General features: G+C 43.1%; 1 protein-coding gene across 3 annotated transcripts in view; it reads right to left on the reverse strand.

Annotated features, from left to right (window-relative positions):
• APPL2 (adaptor protein, phosphotyrosine interacting with PH domain and leucine zipper 2) overlaps positions 1-10981 on the reverse strand; it is a 62525-nt gene extending 51544 nt beyond the window's left edge. For 2 of the 3 annotated variants that reach the window (XM_050748462.1, XM_050748463.1), the window contains exons 1-2: positions 10678-10876; positions 3886-3984 (exon numbers count right to left, since the gene is read on the reverse strand). In XM_050748462.1, the coding sequence (XP_050604419.1) occupies positions 3886-3984; positions 10678-10731 (153 nt within the window). In that variant the 5' untranslated portion in view covers positions 10732-10876. Of the gene's footprint in view, positions 1-3885; positions 3985-10677 lie in introns of all 3 variants that reach the window. The other variant, XM_050748461.1, reaches the window with a different exon arrangement.
• Between the last annotated feature and the right edge of the window lie 2441 nt (positions 10982-13422).

Here is a 13422-nt window from a genome sequence, read left to right on the forward strand (position 1 = left end):
CCGAAGTTGTTAACTTATTTAGCCAATAGTTTGAAAAACAGAGTGTTCTAAGTAACCAGGCTCTCCTCTGTTAATGCACTGGAAAGGTATACTGCTTCTTTCATTCAAAGAACCCACAATGGACTATTACCAGACGTGACTCCAGGGACTACTACAAGATGCCCAAAACAGCTTAGAGCCTATAGTTTCATTCTAGAGGTTAAGCCAAACAAAATTTAAAATTTCCCCAAACTAGCCACAATCAGCAAAACTGCTCATAGAAGTTTTCCTCTAGATTTTCTTGTTCTTCCTCTTTCTAAAACTAAGGTCTCTGAAGGACATTCGCAAAATCAGCATCCAGAAATTTACTGTGTAGTCTGATTAAAATATGTTTTATGAACACTTATCATTTATCAGCAGCATACGCCTGCTTTGGAAATATAATGAAAAACTGTATCTTATGGAGAGTCTCTTTTTAAAGACGAAATAATAAAACAGTATCAATCAAATTCAACATGCCTAGGTGTAAAATATTTATGGAATAACGTGCAATGAAACCAAGAAAACATAACTTTAGGGGAAAAAACTTGAATGAAAACTCTGAGAAATACACTATCTTAAAATATATATATGAAAACAGATCAAAAAAGGAATCAGAAAAGATTTCTTTCTTCAATTAAAAACAAAACAAAACCCCTAAGCTTTCAAATAAACCTGAAAAACTAAGTGCCCCTGGCCCAGCCAATCCGAACACAGCCGATCACTGCTTGACTCTGTCTTTGAATCTGGCAGCACTAACCAGACATTTTCACCAGCCACCGCTGCAGGAAACGCTGAGGCAGGAGGAAGGGTTTCTGGCCAGTAGGAGGACCCATGTGATGATCATATGCTGCACATTAAAAGCTGGGTTACAGCCTCTAGTAATGAAAGACCCACTCAAGGCTGGCAAAATGTCGTTTTCTGCCTCAAAAGAAAAAAATGCATGAGACAGTGTTTGGATACTCCCGAGTAAATGATTCTGACAGACACCGAAAGGCAGAACAGAGACTCCTCCGAGTGGCAGAGACAAAGTCTCTTATGTCTTGGGGCTTTTAAGCCTTAAATAAGAGACAAATCACTTAGTGACGAAACACAATTGCTGAATAGCAAGCATTTTCAGGTATAAGCCCAGTAAGAACATTCCTGTTTTCTTAAATTTAGAATATTTAGGGAAAAATACAAAAACAAATTAAAAATTGACAGTTTTCGTACCTCTAAATTCTGACTGTCTTAACAAAACATAAAATCATAGATGAGCACATAATTCTTTTGGTCATTAAAACTAGTTCTAGCTACTCAGAAGGCTAAGGCAGATCACTCAAGGCCAGGAGTTTGAGACCAGCCTGGACAACATAGTAAGACCCTATCTCTACCAAAAATTAAAAAGAAAAAAAATTAGCTGGGTGTGGTGGTGTGCACCTGCAGTCCTAGCTACTTAGGAGGCTGAGGCAGGAGGATTACTTGAGCCCAGGAGTTGGAGGCTACAGTGAGCTATAACCATGCCACTGTACTCCATTCTAGGTGATGGAGTAAGACCCTGTCTCTGAAAATTAAAAATTAAAAAAAAGAAACTAGTTCTTTTTTTAATATTTACAAAAATTTTGTGTAGAGACAGGGCCTCACTATATCAACTAGGCTGGTCTCGAACTCCTGGCCTCAAGCAATCCTCCTATCTTGGCCTCCCAAGTGCTGGGATTACAGGCCAGCCCAAAGCTAGTTCTAATTAATAAGTTACACTTATAATTACTGCATAGTTTGCCTGTCTATATCTCCAGCTCTGTACTCTGGATCCGAACTTTCAACAAGATCTCTTTACCCACTATGATGTCCCATGTACTCCTCAAAATCAGTGTTTCCACAGAGAATTACAGTTGGGCATCCCCGTAACAGTTATGCACTCATAGGCACGCACACACACTCACACGCACCCTGCTCCTCTTCCTGTCTTCTCCCATCTATTCACCCTGCCGTTCCAGATGAATACCTGAACATCATTCTTGATTCATCCTTTACCACCTGGCCCCTTCACGCCCAATCAATCACCAAGCCGCCTCCTAAATACCTCTCAAGTACAGCTGCTCTTTCCACGTCTACTGCCACCTCCCCTATGCTTAGGAGTGAAGAGTCTCAGCTTGGCTCCAGCTGATTTGCTCTGCCATGAATTAAATGGGTGCACCTGGACAAGTTTCTCACTATTAGCATCCTTAAGTCTCCCGACCAATACCATAGGCATAGTAACAATAACAATACCCACCTCAGAGTTGTTAGGGGAATGTAAATAAAGTAATCAACATAAAAGCCCCTGGAACTTCCTGGATGCTATTGAGTATTCACGAAATCTCAACCCTCACAATCATCCTCCTGTTGGGTGCCCAGCACAACCCCACTAGGTTAGGTGGCCCTCCTCTCCTGGCCCTTCTAAGGCTCTCTGACGATTGCTCTGTCTGCCTCCCAACCCAACTATCAGCTCCCCGATGGCAAGGACTGAGTCTTATTCCCATATGATGGGAAATGACTAATAAAACAATGAGCAGGCTGGGCGCGGTGGCTCAAGCCTGTAATCCCAGCACTTTGGGAGGCCGAGACGGGCGGATCACGACGTCAGGAGATCGAGACCATCCTGGATAACACGGTGAAACCCCGTCTCTACTAAAAAATACAAAAAACTAACTGGGCGCGGTGGTGGGCGCCTGTAGTCCCAGCTACATGGGAGGCTGAGGCAGGAGAATGGCGTAAACCCCAGAGGCGGAGCTTGCAGTGAGCTGAGATCCGGCCACTGCACTCCAGACTGGGCAGCAGAGCGAGACTCTGTCTCAAAAAAAAAAAAAAAAATAAATAAATAAATAAATAAACAAATAAACAATGAGCAGTAATACAAGTGGTGGAGCTATGTAATAAATAAGAAATGACTATATATGATTAGTAAGAGCTATATACTGCTGAATGTGGTATAGGTGAAGTATCCTGCATCTGAAATGCTTGGGACCAGAAGGATTTAGGATTTTTTCAGATTTTGAAGTATTTGCTGTATCAGTCGAGCATCCCAAATCCAAAACTCCAATATGCTCCAATGAGCGTTTCGTTTGTGTGTTACAGATTTTGCAGCATTTCGGATTTTGGATTTTCAAATTTGGGATGCCCAACCTACATTCCTTAAGAGATTATTAATGAGAAAAACATCAACACATAAGATTTAAGACAGCAAGGAATCAATAATGAAAATGATCAGTCACCATAATATTGTGATGTGTTCAATGTTTTGTAACATAAAGCATTTTATTTTTAAGTAACTCATAAATCTTGTCTCAGAAAGCAACATACATGGGCACTTCTTGACGTTAAAAAGATTCACTTTTGCTACTCAGCAATTTCTTTTGCATGGTTTTGCAAGCCAGAGATATTTGTTCCACAAAACAAAGAAGCCACCCGAGTTTCAGAACTGTGACTCAAGTCTTTTCAGAGGAAGCAGTTGAAAGAACATCTCTGCCCTCCCACACTGTCATCTAAGACTGCCCATTTATGAAAAAGACAAAGAGTATGTCTCAAAATACTGGACCCACTTATTCACAAGTAGGAAGAGGAGACTCAAATGTTTCCCATTGGGTTGAATTAAAAAAAAAAGTTAGAAGCATGTATGTGATCCGTCTCTAACGGTTCTAATTACAGAAAAATCACTCTTTCTTAAGGAATGAGAACAGACTGTCCTTAGTTTTTGGAGGTGAAAAGCAGTGAGAAAACAATTCTGATTTTGTTTCAAAGTCTTAAATGATATTCTTCGGATTCCAATTTCTCAGCCTGTGAGGGAAGTTCAGGATGAGGGGAGAGGACGCTCACTCTGCGGTATTCAGGGGAGGGGTGGCGGCATACCTGGGCTCCATAGACGCGCTGCATCGCCTGCAGCAGCTGGTTGGTGTAGTCTGTGAGGGTGCCAGCATCTTCTTCAAACACACTCAGTAAAGAGCGAGTCTGGGAGAAAAGAAGAAGAAAGGTCAGTTTCATTTCTAAGTGGAAAAGTTACAGAGGAGGAAGATCCACACACCCACACGTGCAGAAATCAGAATGGGAGGAAAGAACGGTACCTGTTGGTTCCCTGGCTTCTTTTATTGATCATACCAGTATCATTTGATTCCTGGAGCTCTGGTTTAGAACTCGCTTTCTAATCCTTTAGACTACAGTGTCAGGGCAATTTCAGAATTGGAGCCAGAAAAGCCAGTTTTTAAAAGATTATGACTGAAGGGCTATTATCTATTCTGACTTTAGCCCCTACCTAAGCCCCAGTAAAGTCTATCCAATAAAAAAAAAGGTGTTCAAAAGGGCAGCCTCTCCTCTCAAGTCCATAAGACAAACACAGGTCAGGCCTATTCGTGTACCTGGGATGTGGTCCCCTAGCACAGCTATAGTGTGATCATCCCAGCGGGAACCGGCAGTCTGGTCTTCTGTAATCCTGGATGTCTTGCAGGAGTGTAGGAGTATGTCATTCTTTCCTCTTATGGTACTACGATTTCCTTGGGTTTTTTTTTTTTCTTTCTTTCTTTCCTTCTTTCTCTCTCTCTTTTTTTTTTTTTTAGATGGAGTTTAGCTCTTGTTGCCCAGGTTGGAGTGTGATGGTACAATCTCGGCTCACTGCAACCTCTGCTTTCCAGGCTCAAGAGATTCTCCTGCCTCAGCCTCCTGAGTAGCTGGGATTATAGGCGCCCACCACCACACCTGGCTAATTTTTTGTATTTTTAGTAGAGATAGGGTTTCACCATGTTGGCCAGGCTGGTCTCAAACTCCTGATCTCAGGTGATCCACCCACCATGGCCTCCCAAAATGCTGGGATTACAGGTGTGAGTCACCACGCCTGGCCTGCTTATTTTTAATTAGATTTTACCATTTTCAAACTCATGGCCAGGAAATTTCACATCCCCGGGGCCCACCAATAGCAGCACTGGCCATAAAACTCTAATAGCAACTTAATAAGAATGCTAGTTTACCGTTTTTAGGAAGACAAACTCCTCAGTGCTCTGAAAGCAGCAGAGCAAAGTCATAAGCTGAAAGGTATTTCTATCATTTTCATCCACAGTGTTTAGGACACAAAAAGCACTAGAGAAATATTTATATACTGGATGGTGAACAAACAAGAATCAAGGTGTGCAGAGGCAGATCTACTCAAGGGATTTTCGTTAATGTGCCCAGCACAGTGGGAATTTAAAATACTATGTTAGCAATAATTGGATCACAACTTTAAAATATAACCCATTAGGCAGAGAATGGAGAGTAAAGTTTCAGGAATGCCTTTGAAGTGATATCAAAGCACTTCACCAAATACAACTCACTAAGGCTCATTATCTCCCTGCAAATAAACTGCAATTCCTCCTTTTCTTTTTCTTATTTCAGGTAAGAGAACAGTAACTGACCCCAAAGCATCCTCAAAAAACTAGAATAAGAATCTATGCATTGGGATCATTACCTCCCACCATACATGATCTACCCCGACTCTGCTCCAAAACTCGGATGCACTTCGTAGCAACGCATGCTTATCCCGCTTTGCCCAGGTCTTCCAGGCTAAAAACACCAGGACTAATGCACTATCTTCAGTACCAATGCTTATCCACAGAAGAGCTACAGTGCAATAATGAATAAGGAAACTGTATCATCATGTTTAAAAAAGCTCTCAGTGAAAGAAAAACAACACAGAATTCGTACAGTGTATAATTTGTTAGAAGAGCTCTTTGAACTTGTAAAAGTTCATAACCACAGTATGAAATATATCAGGACCCGAACAAAGGTTTTCTCAAACAATATTTATCAATAATATGCATACAGAATGTTGCTTTTTGTAAACAAAAATTGTGGTTGTGACCCACTGGATTTCATAATCTACTAATGGATGTCAACCAGTAGGTTAGAGACACTGATTTAGGAGAATGAGAAGGGATATAACTGGATTGTGGCTAGTTTTTTCAAAAATACTACTGATGCCCATTTAGCCAAATCCTGTTTATTGCTTTTAATACTCTTAGGGATAAAAAAAACTGGAAGAAAAGAGGTAAAAAGGGAAAGAGAGGGCTTGCATGAATGTCCTCCACAAAGAAGGAAGAAAGAAAACTAAAATTACCACTTACTCTATACCACCTGTGTGCCAGACGCTGTGCTAGGCACTAAACATCTGTGACTTCATTTAATTCTTTTAGCAACTCTGCGAGGTAGATTCCATGGTTCCATTAACTTCATGTTACAGATGATGAAACTGAGGCTCATCAAGGTTAAGAAATGTGTTCAACCTCCCACTGTAGGAATGTGGCAGGGCTGGGATGTAAACCCAGGTCAGCAGCACTGAGGTCACCAGCAGGATGGCTCTCATAGCGAGTGCACTCTTTGGTCCACAGCCTACAGCCCTGACGCGAGGCAGGACAGGGGCAGACTGGAGCTGGATGCTACTACCACGCCCCCGCCCACAATACCTGAGTACATCACAAGTGTCCTTTGTCCTTATACCGTGGACATGCGACTGTGATGCCCATTAGAACTGACAGGAAAACTCTGGGCTTCCCTTTCTAATTTAACTTGGCAGTGATCACCTCTATACATAATAAATAGAACCAGCTACCTTGGACACTGGCTATCCACATTTACTACACTATGTCTGCTCAAACTTTGGTCTGGAACAACAGGCATATTCTGAGACATAAAGAAGGAATGAGACCAAGAATAAAGCAAAGGCACACTAGTAGCTCAAAATCCCACAGTATGGTCAGAAAGACACTGGTATATCTCACTTATAAAGATAACAACAGCAATCACTTATGGGGTTACTATGGCATGCCAGCATGGAGACACTTTACAAATGTTGTTTATTCTTCCTAACAACTCAACTAAATAGCTATTTTTATTTTTATTTCACATACCTCCAAACATAACCTCAGAGAGACTGAGTAACTTGCCAAAGGTAACAGCAGATTCAGGAGTTGAATTCCATCCATTTTCTATTGCCCGACACTCTTAAGGGTATACTCGGCCAGAGAAACAAAACCAAGCACCCTATGCATACAGCCTCAGCTACCTATCACTCCTTTACCTTAAAGAAACCGGGTATTACTTAATAAAACACTCCTAGACATTCTCAAGAATAGTGTGTAATTGTGTAATGGCCCAATTTTAACACCACTAACTACTAAGAACATTTTAAGGTTATAAACAAAGTTCTTATCTCCATAATTTGGTGGAGGAAGAGAATGTCCTAGTGAAAAGAACCAAGACTTTGGGAGGCCAAGACAGAAGATCGGTTGAGCCCAGGAGTTCAAGACCACCCTGGGCAACATAGCAAGACTCTTTCTCTACAAAAAAATTTAAAATTAGCCTTGTGTGGTGATGCATGCCTGTAGTCCTTGCTACTCAGGAGGCTGAGGTGGGAGGATCGCTTGAGCCCAGGAGGCTAAGGGTGCAGTGAGCCGCCATCATGCCACTGCACCCCAGTCTGGGCAACAGAGCAAGACCCTGTCTCAAAAAAAAAAAAAAAAAAAAAAAAAGAACCAAGTCTATTGAAAGGAAAAATAGGTTATAAACAAAAAGAGGAACAGCACAAAACATTTCCACAATGAAGACATACAAAACCACCAAGTTACATTTTGAGATATCTTGTTTGAGGAAAGAAAGGCCTGATTTGGTTGGAGAGTGCCGTTCCCAGCTGGGCCACTCAACTGCATAACCTCAGAATTACATCTTTCATTTCTTTGTTTCAGTTATGCCAATCGCAAAAGAAACAGAACACAAAGCGAGCAAGCAACAGTGCTGTTGTCTTCACCTTATCTCAAAAGTGTACTACTTACAGGACAAGAGAATAAGCCCCTGAAGAATAAGCTGCAGGAGCTCAAAGCTGCATTTGTGTTCCTGTCGCAGCAGGATTCACACTGTACTGGAACTGTTGCCTCATTATCTGTCTCTGGAACAAACTGTGAACCAGTCAAGGGTAGGCACTCTTATTTGTCATCACATTCCCAACAGCCAGTAGTGCCAGGCAAGGAGCAGAGGCTTCTAAACAGCAATGGAGACAGATGTCTTAATCCCTAAAACGTTCTGCTTCCCATATATGAGAGGTAAGCAGAAATAATGCATGTGTATGCACACAGACTAGTTTTACAATGCATCGTGCAGCACTGCAAACTAAAAAGGAGTCCATGAATAGATGTGTCTAAGGTCAGTTAACTGCTATTCAGCTCTTCCTGGGTCATTCAGTTCAATTACAAAAGCTTTGGTGTTCATTTAATTAATCCTGTGCAATCACATTACTGAAGCAGCTCTCAAAATTACTCTTCATAAAACTAGAAGAAACACACAATAGATGGTTTATTAGGTCTTTTCCTTTTAGTGAAACATTTTAGGTCACTAATGACAGAAAAGTCCGGTGCTAGATAGCTGGGCTAACTTGAACCATATCCCTAGTACAGGCAAGTTGCCTGGGTTCCAGTCCTGGGTTTGTCACTTCATGGTGTATAATTGTAAGTAAATTACTTCTCTGCTCCTTAGTTATTTAAATAGAGAACATACTTCAACACTATTGGGAAGATTAAGTGAGTTAATATATGTAAAGCATTTAGAAGAGTACCTGGCACATAAAATCCTTGAGACCGGCATTTGCTATTGTTTTTATGCTTTGCACATAAAATGAAGGGAATGGATTAGATTCCTTCCAGTTCCAAGTCTATGAGTCACCTTGGGAGTAAAGCTACATTAGGCACAGGTCACATACAAGAGAATAGTACATAAATATGCTCTGATGATCATTAAATACCTTCTTAAAGTCAGTTTCCATTCTGTACAACAGCATCATCAAGAGCCCTCCTAAGGGTGACAGCCAAGTCTCAAAAGCAATGACAAATAAACTTCCTGTATTAAAAGGAACATATTAAATAAGAATGATAATGTCTCTAAACCTCCTCTGCCACATACCAGTTCAAAGTTACACACCATGTAGATATGACACAATGTTAACTCTCAAGTACCTTGAAGATCACCTGCTCCCCCCCGCCCCCCGTCTCTCATTCTGTAGATGTTCTGCAGATTAGGAAACTGAGCTAGCCACAGGGCGGAGATGAAGAGACTCACCCACATCATATCCTAAGTGAGCGTGAGAGCCAGAATTAGAACCCAGGTCTTCTGACTTGCTCTACAGTCCTGTCTACTTCCTCACAGCTGGGAAAATCCTTTAAGCCACTCAGAAATGGTGTATATTCTTTCATGTAAGAGCTGGAAATTAAGAATGTGATCTGTTTGTGAGGACAACATCAAGAATCAGTATAACCTCTGTAACCTGGCTTAGGCATCACCATGTAGGTTAGAACAGCAGGATATTTCTGGGCACCTCAGTTCCCCCAAGTGCAAAGCAAACAGAGATCCTTGTTCAAAGTGATCATTTAAGATCTCACATTGCTATCTTCAGATTCCACACAACAGGTATGAGCATGGACGAAATGCCTTCTATCAAGGGCTTTAGTCTGATAAAAATGCCAGGAGACTACAGCTATATAAAAAAGGGGGCCTTGAAAAAGTCAGTCCAATGGATGCAAACTTACCAAAAACAAAAATAAATCACAGCTTGCTTCCAGTTCCTTACTTATCTATACTAGGAGGATCACAAGAAATGAACAAAAGACACCTATGCATACAGTCTTTTGGACTTATTCTGAACTGTTGATGTACGTAAATCCATACAAGGATCATCCTGGGAGGTATTATTCACTCAGAAGAAAAAGGGAAGGAACCCCAAAAGAGAGTGGAAAGTGTGAAACGAAAAACAGGTTAATCTCATTCTAAGTTTTCAAGAGTTGAGACACTAGGAAATAAAGGCACTTATTTAAATAAACGGGGGATGCTGAACCAGGAGTGTAGGTCTGAAGCTGGGGAAATGTTAAAGGAGAACAAAAGACCTCTGGGGAAAGGTGTGCTGAATTATGAACTAACGTCATTCTGCACTCATTTGCTATATTTACACACCAGTTTTCATCGGCAGAGCTCAAAGGACTTGACTCTCATCTCGAGTGTGCTAATGAAGTTCCCTTGTGCGACAAATGGGGCAGGTATTGTATTTTTCTCTTCACTAATGGGAAAACGGTGCCAAGAGGAGACCTGGTAACGCCCGGAAAGAGATCCAGGCTCTCTGCCTCTCATTCTGCCTGGCACAGGTCTCATCACATCATTAGGAGTAGCAGTAATAGGACTGACTCATTATCTGTACCGGACATTGTCTGCTGACAACTTTACAGGTATTTCTCATTGACTTCTCTTAACAACCCTATGAAGCAAGCACAATTATTATTCCTATTTTACAGACGACAAAACAAAGGCACAATAAGGTGGTTTTCCTGAGGCACTCAGCTATTAAATGGAGTCAAAGTTTAGATCTCGCAGCCTCAGTTGCAGCTGAGTTTGGAGGCGGGTCACGACATCAGGACTCCGGCCGCAGGGCGCTCTCCCGGTTCCCCAGCTCTGCCCCGGCTCAGGACTCAGGGCCCGGCCCGCCCCCTCCTTAGCCCGAGAGAACCCGGGGGGAGGCACCGCGAGCGGGCCAGGCGCACTACCGCGGCTGCCCGGCCGGGGGCGCGGCCTCCACCCCGGGGCTGGAGGGGCCTCCTCGGCCTTACCCCTTCGGGCGAGGGGCACCGGAGCGGCGGGAGGTACCTGGGGGCTGTCCTGCAACGCCTCCTCTAGCAGGAGCTTGTCCACGGCGGGCATGGTGCGGCGCGGCTCAGCCGAGGGTTAGGTTGGAAGGACAGAGGGCAGGAGATGCGGCGGCCGAGAGTGCTCCCGGGCTCTGGGCTCGGGCGACGCGACGGACACTCCTTGCCCGCGGCGGCCCCGCGCGTCCACGCCTGGCCAGTGGCCGCCGCCGCCTGCCGGCCGGCCCTCCTCCAGGCCCTCCTCCCGGCCCAGCCCCCGGCCGAGCCGGATCAACAGGAAGTGTGGCGAAGGCACGGCCGGGAAACCGGAAGTGTGGTGAGCTCGGGTCGGGACACCGGAAATGTGGCTCCCGCGCTTCCGCCTGCGCTCGGCGGCTCGCGGGCTCTGGATGTCACTCATGCCGCAGAGGGAACCCTTCGGGTGTTTGTGCTCTGTGCAGAAGGCCCTTCAAGTCAGTGCATATGAAGTCCAAAAGAGGAACTCGAGGGTGGAAAGATAAGGTTTTATCTGCTTGTGGCTACCCAGAAAGCCTTTTGAGTTAAAGGAGCGAACAGATTGTTTTCTTTTAATGGAAGGAAAAACCCACACTTCCCACACCACTTTTTCTAGATAAATTTCGACGCCCCTGAAACAGCTCTGAGAGCAAAGAGGTCGCCTCTCCTGTGGGAACAAGAAAAGAGGAGAAAAGCTGGATAACTGTCTCGTCTGTGATAATCAGAAACAACCACTATGGAAACCGCAGCTATTTGATGTGGGTATAATTAGGTCTCGTCCTCCTGGTTTATGTTTTGTCATTTTGGAGAATTTCATAATCAAATGTTTAGAATTGAAAGGGCTAGATAATCTAGTTTTCAGTGTTGTCATTTAGAGATGAGAAAATGGGACCCAGAGAAATAAGTGATCTGCCCAGGGTCAGTTAGTAAACGCTAGAGGGAGAAGGAAGGGAGAGGGATGGAGGAAGACTGGCAAATGGAACTTGACATCTTTTTATACGGAAGGCAAGGGTTTCTGAAGTTCCTTCTTTAGAAGTCAATAAGACTGGCCGGGCGCGGTGGCTCATGCCTGTAATCCCAGCACTTTGGGAGGCCGAGATGGGTGGATCAGGAGGTCAGGAGTTCAAGACCAGTCTGGTCAAGATGCTGAAACCCCGTCTCTACTAAAAATACAAAAAATAGCCGGATGTGGTGGCGGGCGCCTGTAATCTCAGCTACTCAGGAGGCTGAGGCAGGAGAATCACTTGAACCCGGGTGGCAGAGGTTGCAGTGAGCCAAGATGGCACCACTGCCCTCCAGCCTGGGCAACAGAGCAAGACTCCGTCTCAAAAAAAAAAAAAAAAGAAATCAGGCAGTATGTATATCACCAAAATCAACAGAGGGGATATGGTAATATACAAATTCTACATTCTGCAGAGACCCCTTAGGTATATCACAACCCAATCTGCATTGCTGACACCTCTGACAGTCTAGTATAGTAGCATGCTGCCTGATCACTTGAAAACTCCAACACCGTTATTCCCTTGGTCTGACCAGCGTCAACCTGACCTGAACCATTTTGTGGCCTCTATCTACCATCTTTTCCTCCACAGATTTCTTTCTTCCCTATTCTTTCTTGCCTCCACCATACTCTGTCTTCCCTATAGGTGGAATCATGCTCACACCATATTTCTTACCTTTCCTCTATTTTATACTAAGTGCCATTCAGTTCATTTTACCTCATCCAGTGTCCCAGACACTCTTCTCACTGAAATCATCTTCCTCAAGGCCAGACTCATGCTCTTCCTTCATCCTGATTGCGAGAACAGTACAAGGATAGTATTATACCAAGGGAAATAAATGTGCACATTTTAATTTGAAAATATACACTACAAGAAGTTAGTGCCCTCAGAACCCTTGAAAGGGCTCAGACAGCCCCTTGGGAATCACAGCATTTTTCATGTACTGCCTCATCTTCTAATTAAAGTTACTTTTCTTCAAATGCTAGTATTCAACATTCAAAAATTGTTTAAGCTATCCCATTACTTTTCTGCATTTTATTGCTACATTATGGGCTAAACATCCTTAGTGGGACTTCTTGGAACTTAAGAACTATTTACAACATTATTTCTATGGGAAAATGTATCCCAAATTCAAAACAACTAAGTTACAAAACTGGATCTGGAAAGACAACACATGCCTAAATGGTTTTAATTTATCTCATTTGTTAATTCATCCAATCATTCATTCATACATTAAATATAGGCTGCTCAGTGTTAAGCACTGTCTGCCACTTGTTTGATTCTCATTTAAATTCTGAAGGCAAACATCCACTTCTTTGATAATCTGTGAGAAACTACAGAAGAGAAATTTTTATGTCAACATGAACATTTAAAAATGTTTCATTAAAGAGTATATCTGTTCCTATTAAACTATTATGCAGGTGGATTTTAGAAAGCCACCCCACTGTCTCTGAAATCCCTGGTCAGCTGTGAAGTTGGTGACAGGAAGTACAAAGATAGACAGTCTGGAGTTGTCGTGACATCTGGAGAGAGAGAGGATGAATTCTATGGAGCTGTAACTTGTGACCCATTAATGGCCAGTGGGGAAAAGGACACAGTGAGACACAAAAAAAGGACCCAGGATGGCCAGGTCAGAGAAGGCCTAGGGCTTCAGGAGTAAGAAAGGTAGGAGTGAAGAAGGCATCGTTTTGGGAAGATGCTTAGCAAACTGCATGGTAGGGCACACACATCGATATTCTTTCCTCTGCCAG

The sequence above is a fragment of the Macaca thibetana genome, chromosome 11, assembly GCF_024542745.1.
Source record: "Macaca thibetana thibetana isolate TM-01 chromosome 11, ASM2454274v1, whole genome shotgun sequence".
Lineage (NCBI taxonomy): Eukaryota > Metazoa > Chordata > Mammalia > Primates > Cercopithecidae > Macaca > Macaca thibetana.